Here is a 20,857-nt window from a genome sequence, read left to right on the forward strand (position 1 = left end):
GAATGAGCTAACAAAAATAGAAGGGAGAATAGCCAGGTAGAGGAAGAAAGGAAAGGAAAGAGAATAGGGAGGTACTGATGAATGAAATTGACCAAATTATGCTATGTACATGTATGAAACTACCACAATGAATCCCACTTGTATGTATAACTATAATGCATCAATTAAAAAAAAATAAATAAAAGGGAGACCAGTAGAGTGGGGTAAGGGGATCAGGGGGAAGAGGGAAAGAAAGTGAACATACTGGGGGACAAAATGGAGCAAATTATGTTATGTGCATCTATGAATGTCACAATGAATCCCACTATTAAGTGTAATTATAATGCAGTAATAGAACATTTGAAAAAGGACTGAGTTATTGATTCATACGACACAAAATAGAAAAATTTAAAATGCCTTTTGCTAAGTGGAAGAAGGTAAATGTAGAAACTTACATATATTATATTATTCTATATATAACAATGGAAAATAGAAAAAGAGCTACGGCAATATAGTTGTCAGGATTTGAGGGAAGGGGGAGTGGTTGACAATAAAAAGGCCACATAAGGGAGACACTGGGGATGTAGATCAGTGGTATAGCATGTGCTTAGCCGTATACAAGTCCTAATCCCCAGCCCCAAAATGGAGAGAAAAAAATCCACACAAGGAAGATTTTAAGGTAAAGGAACTAGTCTGTATGGTGCTGGGGTAGTAGATTCATAACTACAGGCACTTGTCAAAGCTCATAGAACTGTGCATCTCCCAAAGTAAACTTAAATATAAAATTTTTAAAAAAATTAACTAGTATTGTCAGTGAGATCTAGGTTTCTTGCTATCAGTGAAGGAAGTTACAAATAACCAAATAAAGAAGCCTAGGATAAACCCTGTAGTACTGGATTAGAGTCAAAGATATCAATATGAATTCATGTCTCTTCTAATATATATTAGTAGACATAGAAATGTAGATATCTATGTACTACATATAATAAGTTATTATACAAGAATATATATCCTAGTTGTACCTACTGAAAAGTCCTAAAAACAGTAACACTTCAGTAGCAGTAAGCACATCCAGCAATCAGATCTTGATTTCTAATACAAATCTCCAATAAAAAGAACCAGGTCCCCTTAAAGAAATGGCTGGTTATTCAGAGTTCGGGCAGAAAGGACACCAGATAAGCTTGAAGGATCTTATCTTGTACCACCAGAAAGTAAGAAAGTGCTATAAAATGAAATAAAATGAAATGGGGACATGTGACAAGAAGTCAACCTGAAGGAACTCCCAATGGCCAAAGCTATGACAACAAGTCACAAAACAAATAATAGTTTAGGATTATAACTCAAATAAAAAATAAATACCTATCACTCTAACACTTAGGTAGACAATAAATAAAAATTTGATACAAAAGAAACAAATCTTTCTTAAGAAAGAGTTCTAAATAATCTATGTAGACACTTGCCCTTACAGAAATTAGATCTTAATTCTACTATCCTTGAGTGTGGGATAGACTTAGGGACTCACTTCCAAAGGATTTAATGTGAAGAGGGAAAAACAGCAACTTCAGAGTAGAGGGACCTGGTAGTCACCATCTCAACAAAGAGATCAAGGTTAAAATCACCATTGATAATTCATCATAATAACATGTATCCTCTAATGATGTGGTGAGAATACCTTACCTCTCCTTCTTCCCCCAAACCTGTAGCCCCAGGCTAATTATGAGAAAACAACAGGTAAAGCCAAATACAGGGCACTCTAAAAAACACCTGACCGATATTCTTCAAAACTTTCAAAGTAATGAAAGATGGCAAAAGACTAAGAAACAGGTATAGATCAGAGGAAACAAGGAGACCTGCTGATTAAATGACTGGATCCTGAATCAGAAGAAAGACATTAGTAGGAAAAAAATGGTGAAATCTGAATGAAGTCTATCTGCAGTTTACCTAATGTTTACATACCAATGTAATTCAAACTTACCATGGTTATGTAACATGCTAACATTAGGCAAACTAGACGAAGAATATACAGTAGTAACGCTCTATAGCAATCTCTGCAAGTGTTAAGTAAATCCAAAGCTATTCGAAAATTAACTCACTGTTGTAACCACTAATGTGTTATATATTCAGGTGAATGTCAACTTCATAAACTCTATAAAAGTAAGAACCATATGAATGCTTTGACAGGAAAAAAAAAAAGAACTGAACAGTGCTTATTACTCATTTAAGTGATTATGCTGAATTTTATATTGTCATAAATTATTATTTGGCTTTGAAAACCCTCAGCAGGGAGAAATATAAACAGTTTTGTACAAAATTAGTACTTAATTAAAATTAGTCTCTGCTTCAAAGACTATGCAGAGTAGTAAGTTAATACTGTTTAGGGCAGCCATGGTTCTTAAGAAAGAAGTAATGAGAACTGTTTCTATAACAAATTGTTTTGGATGACTTAAGAAGCACACAGCAATTTGAAAAAGATGCCTGAGACAGGAAAGGAAAAGAACTACCTCCTAGGAGGGCAATGTAGGACCATGCATAAATATGTACAACCATGTGAAACATCATGTATAACTAGTAGAAAGCAACACAGGGTTATATATTAGTGTATATAATTACTCATTCAAACTATAAGACTCACAGCTACAGTCAATTTTAAAGCCACAACTCATCAAAACAGATTCTAAAACTTTCTTTTCAATAGTGGTTTCTAAATTTGGTACATTGCTAATGTAACATGTTACCATTACAGAAGACTGGGTGAAAGGTATACTGGAACTATGTACAATCTTTGCAAAATTTCTAAACAATCTATAATTTTTTAAATTTAAAAAAGTTAAATAAGATGCAAGAAAAAGTGATATTGAAGATAATAATCTGGATTCCCTGAAGAAAACAAAAGGAACAACACAAATATGAAAAACCCTAACCCAAAAATGCTTATCTGAAATTTTAAAAAAGATTTAAAAGTACATATGAAAAGAGGCCTCCATGTACCTGAGAGCATCAATCTCAGAATGACCCAACAAGATAGTCTAGTAAAATTAAAAAAAAAAAAAAAAAAAAAAAATCCTTAAGGATTTAGGCCAAAAGATCATATGACTTGTAAGTTAAGATTATAATCAGACCTTTCATCAGCAATGTTTTACCCAAAGAGAAATGAGTTACAGATTTAAGATATTCAAGAAAAAAGGTTAAAAAAAATGAAGTTCAGATATAAAGAGTACACACAAAATGTTATGAACAAGCAAAAAAAATCATGAAACATTTTCCCTTCAACCTTTTCAAAGGAATTCCTTAAAGAAAAAACTTGAGAATACCATTATTTCTTTATTCATTTAAACTGATAGTGAACATTAAATATATACTTACTAGTAGAACCAAGACCAAGACTGGGAGGGAAATCATAGTATATAATGATTATATACTCTAGCCAAATACAGGAAAACAATGAGAAAAATTGGTAAGATTGTAAACAGCACATGCAAAACAAAGAAGGAAAAGGAAAAACTCTGAAACGTTTTAATAATCAAAGGTGATGGTGGCTGTATTAGCATTGTTATTCCCAGATTATTTCATGTGGGATGGGGGATTCAACCAAATAGTAATTACAGGCACACAAATTCTATTATCATATTTTTGGTATGAAAAAAGAAGATACAGAAGTACAGAAGAAATTGAAATCCCAGAATACTGATTTTGAATTTCAAGTATCAGTATGAATTTATAAGGTATTTATTTAATCTTTATAGTTTCCTAGTTCTGACCACTTAGAAGACTTACAGTGACCAAAAAAGAATACCATTATCATTACAAAAAAAAAAAAAGTTTTGCGTTTCTTTTAATAGGAGGGCTTCTTAGAGAAATGGCTGATTCCTGTTCTAAATTAGGAAATACACAGAATAAGTCTGAAACATCTTGTCACAAGTTAGCAAGGCAGCTACCAAAGACTACTAGAATCAGGTTAAAAAGATCCAGGAGCTAAAAGGCCCAGGTTCCCACTGGCTAAAAGAACAATCTGAATTTATGTAAGAATAAGAATTGCTGGGCTACCAATATAATTCAGTGGTAGAACACTTGCTTGGTATGCACAAGGTCCTGGGGTTCAATCCCCAGCACCACCAAATAAATAAATTAAGCAACTCACAAAAAAAAAAAAAAAAAAAAAAAGAATTAACAATAGATTGAACCCACAAAGTCTTTAAATTTATAAATTCAAATGGGAATAAACTAACAATCTGAACCAATTATCTTCAAAATAATATTAAGATTTATTTTGCCTTTCCTATTTGAACTTTAACATTCAGGAAGGAAACAGCACATGTGAGGATACATTTCCTCATTTCCTTACAAATCCTTTCCTTATTCCATCTAATAAAAGAAAATAATCCATTCTAACATTTACACACCTGAATGAACTCATGGATTTAAACAGGATCTGCAGATTGGTACCAATCTGAAAGGCAGAGGACAGAGAACAGGCTGAACTGTGGAATGAATGTGCAACTTCTAGACTGGAAAACTCAAGTCAAAAGGCCTAAGTTCTTCAGCGATAATTATAAGGAAAAGGCTTAAGTGATATATCAAGTTTATAAAAGGTGACATTCACATTTTGGTAAAGAAACTGAAAAGAAATCACAAGGAAGTGAATACTTTTGGAAGGAAGCAAGTGGGATGCGACACATGAGTCAAGTCTCTGGGACGATGGGCAAAGTTATATTTCTTTACCTGGTAGTTATAACAAGAACATTCACATACTCATTATGCCATAGATATTTTGTGGTGTGGCTTTCCCTATCTGTTTTTAAATGAAAAGGTTTTTAAAAAAATTAATTATTAAGCAATTATGTGCAGAGGCATCACAGGGAGTTTCTTTTGTTTTTATTTTTGATTGACATAATATTTGTACAATTTATGAGATATAATGTAATGTTTTGATTCAGTAATGATCAATTCAAGCAACTCAGCATATTCATAAGGGAGTTTCTAGACTTAACCCCAGGCTTTTTGTTACATGTTCTAACCTATATATAACTAAGTGACTGGCTGCTTTCCATCACTTTCAGTTCAGATTCCCTGACAATCCCTCTACCATCCCCTCTATCACAGCCCTGCTCTGTTCACACCCACACTTTCTTCTCTACATAGCCTGGACCCTACTCCTTTCACTACTACTTTTAGAAATAAACAGCAAAGTAGTGAAATTTCAGACAGTGTTTTCCATCTATTTTTAAGCCATACCCACACTTCAGAGAATTGTAAAAATATCATGTTTGCAAATGTGTGCATATACTCACCCACCCAAGGTGACACGCCTTAAGATCAAAACTTGTGAAATTAGAAAATTTGTGACATATCTTGTTTTATGTAATATCTATTGTGGATATATGATTTAAAAATTTTTCCATTATGCAGAAATCCTGAAATTTTTTCAAACTATAATTTTCCTCCTCTCTCCCCTATACCACACATGATATTCTGATTCATCTTTCCTCAGAGGCTATGCTTTTATTGGCATCCTACTGAAAATCATTACATGCAAAGGATACATACACATGAACACAGGATAACAATAATATTGAGAAATATTTAATTTAATTGCAAAGCGAATACACCATATACTTTACATATACTCCTTCCTTATCTTAATAAAATCTTCAAGTTAAGCATTATCATCATCTACATTTTATAGATGGGGAAAGCTGACACTCAAAGAAAACATTTCAAGGTCACTCAGCTAAACAAGCATCAGAAAAGGATAAAAAAAAGTTTATTAAAAGCTTATTTACCATTTAAAAATAATAAGCAAAGAAAGACCAGTATTTAATGAGATAAAATCTGAGAGGATGCTAGAGATATACCATTTCAGACAAGATAAAAGGAGTCTCTCAGAGACTGACTAAACAATGAGAAGTTCAGGGAAAGAGGCTGACATAAGGGAAAGAGCACCAAACTGGGAGCCAGGGAACTGAGCAAGGCTCAACAAGAAGTTTTATCACACTGTCTCTTCACCTTTTGAATTTCAGTTTCCTCACCTTAAAATACTGACAAGGACCATCCTAAATTCCACTAATAAGACTTCGTAAGAACTCAAGAGTGAGTTTTATACCCATTAATATTAACATGCTACACAAACATTCTACCATTAAGCTACATTCCCAACCCTTTTTATTTTAAGACTAACAGGTGATTTTTTTTTAGCATGATATATGATTCCTAATAGTATGGCCCCCAAAATTCCACATTGTTTATACCACAGACAGGCACATACAAGGACACTATAAACACACAAAGATGCTCACTAGAGTAGTGTTCGATGGCTAATGACTGAAAACAATCTAAATTTCCATTACCAGGACAGTTGTTTCTACAAGGGAAAGCCACTTGAAAGATTGAAGTATTTTTATACTCATGTATACTGAAAATGTCTAATGCAGGCTAAGGACCCTTTATCCAAAAATGCTTGAGACCAGAAATGTTTCAGATTTTGAATGGTTTTGAATTTTGGAATATTTGCATATACATAATGAGATATCTTGGGGATAGAACTCAAGTGTAAACACAATGTTCATTTTGGCATATATACCTTATATACTGAGCTTGAAGATAATATTACATAATATTTTAAATAATTTTGTGCATGAAATGAAGTTGCATGGTGTAGAGTTTTCCACTTGTGGCATCATGTCCTGGTGCTCACAGTTTTAGATTTTGGATCATTTGTGATTTTTCAGATTAGGAATACTCAAACTGAGTATGGTATTAAGTGACAAAAAAGGATGTAGAATAGCATGTGCATTAAGGTTCACATGAAGTGAGGTATATGTATGCTTCACTATGACCAGAAAATTTCTTAAGGATTCAATCAAGAAATTGTTTCTGGTTAGTGGGGAATGGAGAAGAAAATCAATAGATAATAGAGAGGTTTGTTTGTCTGACATATCCTTTGGTACTGAAGTTCATAAAACTGATTTTAAAATATCTTAATTAAAAACAGTATGGTAAAGCTTAATCACTTACATAAAGGTTCTTAACAACAGACTAGTATGTAATGATGGGTAGTGAGATGTGCCCATCCCAAAATACTTTATTCCTAATTGTAGTTAACCTAGAGAAGTTAATGATTTATTTTATAAACAAGGTAATATCAATATCCCCTTATCAACCCATTAATCCAAAGGGGAAAAACGAGCAGGGGGCATTAAACATCAAGCATAGATAAAGAATAAAAGATCTAAAGATGATTATTTTTAGAAAGGGACTCATCACAGAAGAATGGAGGTTCCCCTCACTCTAGAGATCCTCAGATGTTCTACCATTTTAAAAAATTTCTTCTTTTAAATTTAATTTTTGTATATTTTATAACAGACATGATATATTTACAGAAGTAGTCATATGTTAGCCACAATAAATATACAATATTTGGGGGGAAACACATGCTCAAAATTGGCAAGAGCTCTACCACTGGGCTACAAATCAGCCCCGCAATTTTAAAGTACTCTTTAATACTTTCCTGTATCTATTTCATGAGTAAATCCTCCCATTTTTCTAACAAAGTATTTCCTGGAGTTGATCCTTCATAGTCATTCTGACAGCCCAATGTTATTAATTTATGGCTTCTGGAAAGGCCGCCAGCAATTCTGTTAAGTTCTTCACTGCCATCTTGCACAGAACTGTAAACCGGTCCCTTTAATGTTTGAAGAGCTTCCAACTACCAAAAGTGAAAGCGCTTGTCCAAGATTTTAAATATCTCCGTCCCATTCTTAAACTGCTCTCTTCCCATAGGCCAACTGGAGCTCTTTAAATAAGTCAGATAAATATATTCACCATTCTTCAGAGGCCTCAACCCTCGAGTTCAAACTCCTGTTATGCACAATAAACACAGTCCACGCAACCAAATCAAGTTCTTTTCCTCCAGAATTCTCTTCTAAGTCCCCTTTCCTTCAACTACCTGCCCACCTGATTCCCAGGGATCTCTTTAGTCTCATCTTTCCAGCAACCCTTTAGCATTAGAAGGATCGTTCGACCGTGTTTCGTTTGTTCCAATGTTTCTTTGACCTCGGTCCTTACGACCTGCCTCCCCTTCGGGCCACTAAGTTTGTTCAGGGCCAGGGTGCGGGGCCCGGCGGGTTCTCTCCGACGTCAGTTGCTGCGTACCGAGGCCGACTAAAGCAGGCCGCTCAGGAAAGAGGGCCCTGAGGACAGGACTGACCCGGGAGCCTTTCCCTGTCGCTCCGGGGGGAGAAATGTGCTGGGTAAGGGGCACACCGCGTGTACGTGCTGCGAAGCCGAGCAGGGCGACGCCAAAACCCTCCGGCTGGGCCAACAGGGATGAGGGCTGCTAGAACTAGGCCTGGTAGGTGAAGGGAGGCGGGTGAAGAGCTGGACCCTGACTGAATCCGGGAGAGGCGGGGCAGGGAGGGTACTCGACTGTGGCTGCTCCGAAAGTCCCTGCGGCCCGGGTGGCGGGGGTGACCGTTACAGCACTCACGGAGGGGAGGTGTTGGGGAGCGTCACCCACTCACCTAGAAGCGACTGCGGCGGGAGGCTCCAGCAGCCCCCCTCCCAATCTAAGCCACGTCAGCTCGGGAACACCATACACGACACCTACCACCGCCGCGCCCCGCTGTGGGACTCAGCCACTCGCAGTCCGGACGGAAAATGGGATTAGGATGTAGACCAATCACAGCTGTCGTCACAATGTTACCAGGGAGACCAGGCACGCCTTGTTTGTAACTAAACCCATCAACAATGACAGAAGCCAATCAATGCCTGAGAAATCCGCCGCTTCCTCAAAGAAACAGCCAATGGACTTTAAAGGCTGGGCGAAGGGCGGGATCAAATGCGAGCTAGTGTCCCGGAAGAAGATGGGGAAAGACCGGAAAGGCCAAGAGGGAGGGCGTTCTGGAAAGGTCAGATGTTACCGGTGTTAGGTGGATTTTCCGGTTGCCTCTCATTCCTCCGCCAGGTTGGTTGTGACTGACCCAGAATAAGGCTTAGCTTTCATTGGAGACTTTGGACTGAGGTCACCAGCTGCCGTCAGACTGTTGAATGAAGAATGTAAACGGGAGCGGTGAAATGGGATTTGCACCTATCATAAAAATACTGAAGTCGGAAAGTTGATCTTTGACCTTTTCATTTTGCAATGAAAAATGAGAACCAGAGAAGTGACATGTCCAAGGACAAACGGCGACAAAGACCTGGTGTTAATGTGAAAGAAGATTGGCGATATCTCTAAGGACATAAATGTGAGAAGTGAGGAATAGTGAACAGTAGGAAAGTGCCTCTTAGTAAGTGGTGCTTCAACAATTCTTTAAGCAAACGGTGATATTTGAGGGCGCAGACTGGAATGTGAATTAATGAGGAGCTCCAGCAGGAGACCGAAATCACAGGCTCTGTTTTAAGCCCCTCAGTAAAGCGGGTGGGGGAGACCATCCAGCTCCCAGTGAGCTTTCATTTTAGGCACTTTCTTCACAGTAAGAATAATATTAGGTTGAATTTATTGAATTTTACTGTGAACCAGGTATTTAGCTAGCCCATTTATGAGCATCCCATCCCTTTGAGGTTCAAACATAAGTCCAGTAAGTCCTTTCCTGGTCACCCATCTAATGTTGTCCACTACAGTGATATTTCTTTTTTCTTTTTTTCTTTTTTCTTTTTTTTTTTTTTTTTTGCTGCTTTTTTTCTAAGCATTTTATCAAACATACAGTATATTTTATTAATCTTATTTTCTCCTTACTAGATGATTAGTTCCAAGAAAGAAGCTTTTTATCTCTTTTGATCTCAACTGTATCTCCAGTAAAGTATACATGATTCTCATTTTAGACCTGATAAAATAAAACTTAAGAAGGTTAACTAATTTGTGCAGGGTCATACAGTGAGGGGCAGAACCAGAATCTGAAGTTGTTACCCAATGCCAGAACACTGGAGCATTTCTATCAATATGCTATATTCTCAAATTCCTGATTTTATCCACCTAGTAAAGCCTTGTCCTGGATGGGTTCAACCACCTTTGGAATGAGGAATGCTACTGGGACATCAGAACCATGGCAGCTTTAGGAACATCAGTGCATGGCCCTCATTACACATTCCAACTTCACTCCATTCTTAGGACACCACCCAATCCTTGGTGTGTCTTCTACTCTCCCATTTCTCATAGCATTTAATTGAAACTTTAATATCCTTGTCAAATCTCAATCCCATATCTACTCCTCACATTCCCAGAAGATGAACTTTATTCTACCTTAGAAAGCAGAAGCCATCACATGAGAGTCCTGTTAACCACTCCCTTACACAAAATTTACCTCTCTGTTTACCTACTTACTTGATTCCACAGTTAGCTTCAGAATTGATCTTTCAGTTTTAAGAGAATGAAAATTCCTCACAGGACAAGAGATTAGAAAATTGTGTCTGGTAGGTCTTCTTTTGGCCCTATCTCTTATTCTTGAGTGAGCACAGACCAGTCACTCAGAATTACAGTAGACTCTGGGAAATGGAGGATGATGGGATGAAAAAGAGCTGAGTTTTTTTTTTTTTCAAGGAGCACTGGATGATTGGAAATCATTTATAATGAAATTTAACTGAAGACTATAGGCTCTGAGAGGTTGATTGAGATGATGGAAGACAGTAGGTGTTGATCCAGAGAAAATAAGAGGGTAAAGAATAGTGAAGGCATAAGGAGCAGCATGTGCACAGACTGATTAAGAAACATGATATGAGTGATATGAATGAGCTGATATATAAAGAGCAGGTCAGAAAATGGTGTGTGCTATTTTATGCTAAGAGTTTGTATATTATTCTGAAATCACAAAATTCTGCAGTCACTTATGTATCCCTTAGAGAGTGACCATTCCCTAATTTGGTGTACAGTTGGGCTTTTGGTTTCAGTAGCCCTGTGCTACAGCTTGGATCTGGAATGTCCCCCAAAGGCCCATGGGTTAAAGGAGGTTGCAGAAACTTTCAGAGGTAGGATCTGATGGGAGGTCTTCAGGTCATTGGGGGGTGTGCCTTGAAGAGGAAAGTGGGACACCCTTTCCACTTCCTTTCCTCTTTTTTGAGTTCCATGAGATGAGTGACTTTGCTCTGTCACATCTCCCCATGATATGCTTTCTCCCAGCAGGTCTAGAAGCAATGAGGCCAACAGACCATGAACTGAAATTTTAAAAATTGTGAGCTGAAATAAACCTTTCCCCTTCATAAGTTTATGTCAGGTATTTGTTTAGTGAGAAAAGGTAACTAATACACCCTGCCATGGAACCACCACTAGATTTCCAACCTTGGCTTTGCTCCTCTTTGTCTTCATAAGGCCCTGTCAGGTTCCCAGGAAAAGCAAATACTTTTCCTTTGGAAGTGTGTTTTCGTATGGAATGATATAACAGAATACCACAGTCTACATGGGTTATAAACAACAAAAATTTATTTCCCAGTTGAGGAGGCTGGGGAATCCAAGACCAAGACACTGGAAATTGTGTCTGGTGAGGGACCACTTCCTGGTTCACAGATGTTGTCTTCTCACTGCATCTTCATGTGGTTAAAGAGACAAGGGAGCACTCTGGGGCTCTTTTATAAGAGCATTAATTGCATTCATAAAGGATATAACTTCATGACATGAACATTTCCCAAAAGCCCCAACTCATATGAATTTCATGGGGACACCAATTTTCCATCTAAAAACAAAGCCCCAAAAGTAGTTCCTATAAAACAGTCTGGTTTATACACTTTTCTTCAGAGATATTAATAATTTCTAAATATTTTCTCTATAGTTAATAGCCAGTCAGATTTTTCTACCTTTTCATGAGTAAAATTTGTAAATATATATGTATATACACTTAACACATTTTTACTTTCTGATACTGTTTCAGATTGACAGAAACATTGAGCAGTAATCCATATGAAAGTATTTCTGGGTTTGGGGTTGTATCTCATTGACAGAGCACTTTCCTAGCTTGTGTGAGACACTGGGTTTGATTCCCAGCACCACATACAAATAAATAAAATAAATGTTCATTGACAACTAAGTTTTTTTTTTTTTTAATTTCTGTATTCTTGACCTGCAGAGCTCTGGATCCTTATCTGCTTTATTTCCCTACATCAGTAAAAATCCCATAAATATCCATAGTGTATTAAACATTCTGTAGTCAAAGCCTGAAAAAGAAAATAATTCTTCAGAAATCCCTGGCCCAAATTGGCTGGGCATCCCCAAACCTGGCACAACTTAAATGGCAGTATTTAAGGTCCGCTCACATGCTTGCACTATAGACTGTCCACTATAATAGGGGCACGTGCTAGACAGAGCTGTAGGAGGGGCCAGAGATCATTGCTCTTTACAATACACAGGAAAATTATTTTCAGGAAGAGGACAGGGAGGTAATGACTAGAGAAACAAGTGCCTGAATTTCCTCTAACCCAGGCTTCTGCACATGTTGGCATGCATGTAGCAGTTTTCAGATGCATTTTTTCTTTCTGACTGACTTCTGTGAGTGCTAAGCCATGTCAATAGTGCTTAATATGATATCTCTCTCAAGTGGCAGAGAACCAGAGAGAAACCCAGGGCTGGTTTGGTGTACATAACTGGATCTATAAAAGAAAGCAGGGACATCACAGGGTACAGGAAAGGGGAAACCATGGCAGCTAGAAGAGTTTTGGGGGAGGATATGTGAACCATGATAGAGATAAGTACAGGGAAATTAGGGAGAAAGAAAAGGGGATCATGGGTCTTAGAGGGCTCTAGAACCCAGGGATAAAGACAGGGAGTACAGGGTTGGAGGAATGAACGTGTGGTGAAATAACAGTCACATGAGAATAGAACCTGAACTGCCACACAGACCCTAGACTCCATAGGTGTCCCTGAATGTTATCTCTGTATCTCCCTTAAATTCCTGTGTCCTTAAACTCATCTCTATTTTTTTTTCAGTTTCCAGAAGTAGAATTCAATAGTTTTATTCTTGTGATGGTCAAATAATTGTCCCTGGGGTTATCAGGTTATTACTGACTACCTTGGAATGCTGGCTACCTCTAGCCAGAGCAGCTGTCTATATTCTTGTGTTCAGGAGAGCACCTGAAAGATGGACAGCAGGCCACCCTCACAACCACACCCTTTCTATGATCCAACACAAATGCCCAAATGCATGTTAGACATCATATTTAGATATCATTATTTAGACATCACTATTTGGCCTTTTCACCCAGAAACATTGCTTTATAAAGCAATATATAAGCTTTAGAGATGCTTATGCAATGTTAACCTGATGCTACTAAGCATTCTATCAATCACTTTTATGTAGATTATGCCCTTTATCCTCATTAACAACCCAACTCCATGTGGTTTGTTACAAATATACTGACATCTAATGAAGCTGAATATCTTGCCGAAGGTCACACAGGACATAACTGGTAGAGCCAGGATTCAAGTTCATACATTATGATATGTAACACTACATCGTGACTGACTCATGTTCTGGTCACTACTCATCAGGGTGACCTTACCTCTGCAGTCATTGGAGTGCCCTCTATGATCTTCTCTTATTTCCAGTGAACTGTTCAGAGAAGGATTCCTATTGTCTAGGGCAGCAAGATCAGCATTCTGGGAGCTGAATGATTCAGGCATACACTTAGGAACAGACTTAGGACTGTAGCTATATGAAGCAATAGTACAACTCTCTCCATGGTGAATTGACTCTGGAAACTGGGAGAAAGGAGTTTATTGGTAAGCCATTGTTGAACACTATTGGTCACTGAGCACATAACTTGCACTCCTTGGACATAATAAAGTAGAAAATTTTTCCTTGCCCTCAAGATGTTTGCAATCCAGTTATACAATACCATATATATATATATATATATATATATATATATATATGCCTTGAATAATAACTAAGCAGTGTACAGACAAGTTAAAAGGAATTAAAAGCATCATGCATAGGCTGAAGGTGTCACATGCTGAAGGATTCATCAGAGTATTATGTGCTTAAAAGCAATGCCTTTTAGAATTGTTGGAAGAGAGGAAACATGGGTGGGAAAAATGAGGCAGGTATGGCACCAAATTTAGTGGAATGGATTATACAAGGGAGTTAGACTTTTGCCTTTCTAGCAAAAATTTCAGGTTCTTTTTGATTATTTGGCCTTGTCTTAAGGTGGTGTATTTTCATATTATTGTGTCCTCACCCACCTCTAATTATAACTGGTTAGAGATGACTCAGCTTCAGTATTGTGGTTCTAAGCTGGCTAAGATCTGAGAGGTTTACTAAGTTCTGACCCAAACCCAGCTCAGAAGTCCCTTGAGAGACTTGTTCAAAATTGAGGAAGCTCAAGTATATTTTAAGGATTTTGTCAGAGACAAATCAAAGTTCCCAGCCTGCTCAAACATAGACTTACAAGGGCCTCCAAAAGTAGATGATGGAACCGTTTACTCAAACATCCTCCTACAGAATCTGGCACTCTCAGCTCCGTTGTTTTTCTACCTCTTCTTAATCAGACCCAGAGCTGAACAACTGAAGCTGCCATTTATCCTTTGGAGCTAGCCTCTGAAGTTGGAAAAGTTAGGTGCTTTAAGCAAGGTGTTGGGCAGCATGATTGTGTTAACTCAAAATCACTATCTTTACAATATATCAGTGTCAGATTAACTCAGTTATTAAGGATTTTTTTTGGTGGGATCCAACATCATAGTCTTCTCTGAATCCTCTTGTGTTGTTTTATCTCTTAACAAGTTTCTTTCCCTAGCATTTTCAGGTCTCAATTTTTAAGTAATGTCAGACATCATGTGTAGAAGTACAGAAACTGAATGAGGTAGATGTTACTTATGCTAATCTTTATTTTTTTCTGTTTATATAACATGACAGTAGAATGTATTTTAACAGTATACATACACAAAGTGTAACTTCCCAGTTTTGTGGTTAAATATGTGGAGTTACCCCGGTCATGTATTCTTATGTGAGCATAAGAAAGTTATGTTTGATTTATTCTACTGTCTTTCCCATTCCCATCCTCCTCCTTCCCCCCACACCCCGCTGTCCAATTCATTGAACCTCCCCCCACCCTGCACCCCACCTCGCCGATTGTGTCAACATCTGCATATCAGAGAGAACATTTGGCCTTTGTTTTTTTGGGACTGGTTTATTTCACCTAGCTTGATATTCTCCAGTTCCATCCATTTCCTGGCAAATGCCATAATTTCATTCTTCTTTATGGTTGAGTAATATTCCATTGTGTGTATATACCACATTTTTAAAATCCATTCATCCATTGGTTCCATAGTTTAGCTACTGTGAATTAAGCTGCTATGAACATTGATGTGGCCACATCACTGTAGTACGCTGATTTTAAGACCTTTGGGTATAAGCTGAGGAGTGGGATAACTGGGTCAAATTTTGGTTTCATTCCAAGTTTTCTCAGGAATCTCCATACTGCTTTCAAGAGTGGCTGCACCATTTGCAGCCCCACCAGTGCTTTATGAGTGCACTTTTTCCTTACAGCCTTACCAACATTTATTGTTACTTGTATTCTTGATAACTGCCATTCTGACTGGAGTGAAATAGAATCTTAGTGTAGTTTTAATTTGCATTTCTCTAATTGCTAGTGATGTTGAACATTTTTTCGTATATTTGTTGACCATTTCTTCTTCTGTGAAGTACCTATTCAGTTCCTTTGTCGATTTATTGACTGGGTTATTTGTTGTTTTGGTGTTGAGTTCTTTATATACCCTAAAGATTAATGCTCTGAGGTGCAAGTGGTAAAGTTTTTCTCCCATTCTGAAGGTTCTCTCTTCATGCTCTTGTTTCCTTTGCTGTGAAGATTTTTTGATTGATACAATCCCATTTATTTTTTTAAAAGATGTTGCTTGACCTTTATTTTATTCACTTATTTATATGTGGTGCTGAGAATTGAACCCAGTGCCTCATATATGCTAGGTAAGCACTCCACCACTGAACCACAATCCCAGCCCTGACACAATCCATTTGTTGAGTCTTGATTTTACTTCTTTCTTAGGAGTCTTATTGAGGAATCTGGTTCCTAAGCTGACATGATGGAAGTTTGGGTCTACTTTTTCTTCTAGTAGGCACAGGGTCTCTGATCCTTGATCCGCTTAAAGTTGAGTTTTGTGCAGGGTGAGAAATAGGGGTCTAATTTCATTTTATTACATATGGTTTATGGTGGATCTGATTTCTGTCCTTAATAAAACCATAATCATAAATATAGTGCTTTCTCAACTTCTGTTAGTGAATTGTCAAACCTGAAAAGGTTGTGCTTTTCCCAATTAGATCCCTAAACCTCTGGCTGGTACCTGAACTGGGAATTTTTGTTGGGGATATGCTGTTAACTTTTGGAGTCTGTTAAATCCAGGGAGATATCTTCACAATTGCACCGCAGTATTGCAGGTGCTTTGAGTCTAACTTGTCAGTTTAGCTGGGTTTTATCTGTGGTACACCGTTGTTTTAGTCAGCTCTTTGTTGCTGTCAGCAAAAGACCTGATAAGTACAAATTTAGAGCAGGAAAAGTTTATTTTGGGGCCCACAGTTTGAGAAGTCTAAGTCCACACACCACCAGATCTTCCTTGGAGTGCGAGGTGAGGCAGAATATCAAGACAGAAGAGTATGGTGGAGGAATGCAGCTAGCAACATGGCATCAGGAAGCAGAGAAAGAACTCTACTCAATCAGGACAAAATAAAAACTGCAAAGGCACACCCCTACGGACCCACCTCCTCCAGTCACATACTACCTGTGCACATTTACTCATCAAATTAATCCCTGTCAGGAGATTGATACACTGATTGGATCAAACCTTTTATAACCCAATCATTTCATCTCTAAACTTTCTTGCATTGTCTCCCACGAGTTATATGTAAATCATAATAACCATACATTGTCTAATTCATTTATTTTTTAGCTGCTGTTACTGTGTGCCTAGGGTGAGGTCTGGGAAGCCTGGCTTTTTCAGTGTTATCTCACCCGACTTTCACTCATTTCTGTATGCCTGTTACCACAGACATCTCTCTCCATGTACTTTCTCCTACCCTAGGGATAAACTGCTATTGCTTATTACTTTGTGCTAGGCTAGTTGCTGGGACAGGTGTGTTCTGTTGTCTTGATCTAGCCTAAATCTTGGTCCTGGTCTCTTCTGCTTGTGCTTAGAAGTAGGGTTTCTCAGAGTTCCTATTCTACCCAATGGCAACCTATCTGTGGTTTTGGGCAGGAGTTCCCTCCCCAGCATCAACAGACTCTGCTTTGTATTGGCATAGAATTTTTAGGACCAAGATGATTTCTTGTCACTCCCCCAGGGGTCAAGTGTTTTTGTTTCTGCCCCTTCTTCAGCAATACTAGATCTCTGATTGCGTCGAGGGCTGGTGTTTCTATCCCTCCCACATTTTTTCTCACATGCAATGGAATTTTGCCTGAGTCTGGGAGGTAAGAAAGCTTGCTTTTCCTGCTCCAGCAAGTTAAGACTTTCCAGAGAAAAGATGGGGGAAGTGAGTGGAGCTTTGAGAGGTTTATGTTGTCCTGTAGCAGCCTATCACCTCATGTTTGCCTGTGTCACTAAGATTTCTTCAGGCTTCCTGCTTTGCCTTTAGCCTTTTTTGTGAGCATTTGGTAGGGGTCCTAATTCTCCTTCTTTCTGGGAATCCTAGATATTCTGAGTGGACATTCTAGCCCACATTGGCCTTTAAGAATTTGTTAAAATTTTAGTTGATTTCTTCTCACCTAATCACCTTTTTCCTTCCCTCTACTAAAGATGAAATACTTTATTTTATATCTACTGAGTTCCATATTGGTATACTTGGTTGGCTTGAGACCTTAGCTATCTGATAGGTTCACGAAAAATTGTTGTAGAACATCTGGCATTCTTTCATTAAGGTGGGAGCAACATTTTCATTTAGCTTTCTACATTTTAAGTAAAACCATAATTCTCATGTTTCTTCTTTAAAAAATTTTGTTTTAGTTGTAGATGGACAGTTTAATTTAATTTTATTTATTTATTTTTATGTGATGCTGAGGATCTATCCCAGTGCCTCACAAGGGAGAGGCAGGTTCTCTAACACTGAGCTACAACCCCAGCCCTCATCTATTTATTTTTATAGGTGAATTATAGACATTTTTTCCAATTATTAATGAAAAGTACATTAGGATTTTGACTAAAATTTTACTAAAAGTAATTTTGGGAGAATAGACAGAATACATTTGGTCTTCCCATCCAGAAATTCTGGTATTTTCATCGTTTACACAAAGAGAACCCTCTGGGTTCTTTATGATAGAGTCATGATTTGTTACCTGTTTTTACTTAAATTCTGTATTGTTACAAACACAAACTGAGATGGCTTCAGATTTTAAAATATAATTAAATGTAAATACATAAATCAGGGAATATTAAGTTAGAGCAAAATAACTGTATATATATCTAGGATCACAATTAAAACTGGACATTATAGTTAGCTCTAAGATTCTGATGAGACTAAAAGAAAGCAGTAGTTATATAGTTGCCATAGTTCAATACAAACAATGCAATTTTATCTGGAGGAATTTTTCCTGCATAGACTCCTAATTGGACGTGTATATGTGTATACAGTTCCTTTTAGAAATAGGAAAATACAAGTTTCTTATGGAAATAGTTGAAATGGAGTTCAACCATTGCTTTATAGAAGAGTGAAATGTCTTTCAATTGATCACTTCTTTTCCTCACCTTTTCATAAAGGCCAAGAACATATATCCTCCATAATGATGATGATGATAATAATAATTCTAAATAACAAATGTAAAAGCTGAAATAATTCTGACAAGTTTTTCAGAACTGTTGAAAATATTTATTTAGAAAAAACATTTAGTTGTCAAATACAGAAACAAAAGACATTTCACATTTTAATCAACAATATAATGCCATGCCAAGTTTAGTTCCACAATGAAAGTCACACAAATATGTATGTGTGACTATATATAGGGGTGTAGAAAAAAGAAAAATTGAAAGAGAGGTAGATGATAACTCTTTGCTTACTGCCTGCAAGTCTTGGAGAAAAACCTCTGGAAAACCACATTACAATAGCCTTAGTCTAACAGTATATGCCAGAGGCAAAAGTAATACAATTTCCTGAAATATAAAATTTGTGTCAATTTTCATAGCAATTCCCTAAGGGGGTTTGGTTCCACCAATGAATAATGTTCCTAATTCTATATTAAGCTCATCCTTTGGAACATCAATCTCATCACCTGGTTCTTCCCCAAGCTTCTTCCACCAGGGTGCTTGTATGTGTTTCAGTGTAGTGAGATGGGCCTGCTTGGCCTTGGCTGCCACAGGCCTGGATCTACTTAGGAATAGCTCTGGTTCTTTCCCTTCTGCCTCCTTCAGACTTGGTGCCTCTGTAGTAAACAGAAAATAAACAGGTCAGTAGAAGAGTCCAATTGCAAACAAGTAGGAACTTGAAACTATAGAGCTGGAATTCTGCTACAGCAGGCAGGGACAGGAACTCTAAATATGTTTTTATTGCTAACTTTGGATGGTATATGAATATTCAAAAGCTGCAGCTATAAATGGTAGAAACACAGTCATTAAAAACAAACTTTTGTGAAAACACTTCATTAAAAAATGACAAAATACTTTACAATTGAGTTTTTGGCACATTAATTATTATCATCATCTTCAAAAATATGACCAAAAGCTTTTGGGATTACAAAATAGAATCTGGTTAGTAGGGTTCAGTATATTTGAAATTAATAACTTGGTCTGGGTTGACACACATGAATGCTAGCAAGGCTGAGAGAAGTCCACAAGAAAGAAAGTTATAGAATCTGCATCATTTGAAATCACTGTGTGCCGACAGGATCTAGAAATTTCTTGAAGATAGGAGTTGGGCTAAAAGACCATTAACAATGGTTTCCTTGTGAAGATTTTGGATGCTACATATATTGCACAGGCTATTTATTTTATGAAACAAATATGGAAGGAGTACATACTCATTAACTGTTCAATATTGGTGCTGATCTGAGCCATAAGAGCTTCTCTGTGCTGCTGAGCTCTTTCTTCCAGGGTCCTACCCATAAAGTAGTGCTGTAGTTGTTCCTGAGCTTGGGCATGGAGCTCCTTGCTGGCTACACCTGACATCTGAGAACTCTGGAAAAACAAGACAGAAAAACTTGTCACAAGAAGGACCTTTAAGTGTGTTTTGCTCAATGACTAAGAGTGCCAGAATACTTAGCTGTATCTCATGGATGACTGATGTTTACTTTATATTCTTGTGCCAGTATTAAATGATTTCAAAACAGCCTTAGATAAAAATGCAGGTGGGGAAATTTCTTTTTGATGAACTACCATATATCACTTCTTCAGACACTGTGGTATTATGGGTGAAGAAATAAGATTGAGAGATCACAGTAAAATTTACAAATGGTTTGGTAAAGACACTGTCTGAGAAGAGAAGTAACAAGGCCACTTCCTTTAGTTCTGAATCCCATTTGAAATACAATCTTACTTCTGAACTCATTCTTACTCCCAAACTTATCTAAGACATATGTTATAACTGCTTCTGGTTTCACAGAATGAATGACACAAATCAGGGATAAGATCATATTTCTTTGGTTAGTCACCTAATTTAAGGGAAACAAATGATTACTTTGGATAAGGATGAAATAATCTTAGCTTTGAATCTGATAAAGTTTCTGACACCACAGCTTTCTCTGTAATCCTGTTCTAGTCAATACCTTACTTTTTAGCCAAAGAATCTTAAAAATACATGAGTATGGTCAAAGCAGCATTGTTTTAAAAGACAGGAGTATGTACAAGAATTAGTCATTCCTCCAAATCAACTGCAAATTAGATTTAACTGACTACAATATTTAAAGTATTAGGGAAAAAAATGGCATCTGTACTGATCATGAACTCATGAATTTTTGGGGGTCATTATTTCCT

At 37.3% G+C, this 20,857-nt stretch overlaps 2 protein-coding genes across 11 annotated transcripts in view; both read right to left on the reverse strand.

Annotated features, from left to right (window-relative positions):
- The window catches only part of GOLGB1 (golgin B1), an 88,620-nt gene extending 79,977 nt beyond the window's left edge, over positions 1 to 8,643 (reverse strand). For 5 of the 6 annotated variants that reach the window (XM_079155255.1, XM_079155253.1, XM_079155252.1 and 2 more), the window contains exon 1: positions 8,496 to 8,643. The gene's annotated coding sequence lies outside the window, so the exon portion shown is untranslated. The remainder of the gene's footprint in view (positions 1 to 8,495) is intronic. The other variant, XM_079155254.1, reaches the window with a different exon arrangement.
- Positions 8,644 to 18,744: 10,101 nt separating this feature from the next.
- The window catches only part of IQCB1 (IQ motif containing B1), a 59,178-nt gene continuing 57,065 nt past the window's right edge, over positions 18,745 to 20,857 (reverse strand). For all 5 annotated transcript variants that reach the window (XM_079155306.1, XM_079155305.1, XM_079155308.1 and 2 more), the window contains 2 exons: positions 19,906 to 20,062; positions 18,745 to 19,311 (listed from right to left, as the gene is read on the reverse strand). In XM_079155306.1, the coding sequence (XP_079011432.1) occupies positions 19,082 to 19,311; positions 19,906 to 20,062 (387 nt within the window). In that variant the 3' untranslated portion in view covers positions 18,745 to 19,081. The remainder of the gene's footprint in view (positions 19,312 to 19,905; positions 20,063 to 20,857) is intronic.

The sequence above is a fragment of the Sciurus vulgaris genome (assembly GCF_902686455.1).
Source record: "Sciurus vulgaris genome assembly, chromosome: 10".
NCBI classification, from domain to species: domain Eukaryota; kingdom Metazoa; phylum Chordata; class Mammalia; order Rodentia; family Sciuridae; genus Sciurus; species Sciurus vulgaris.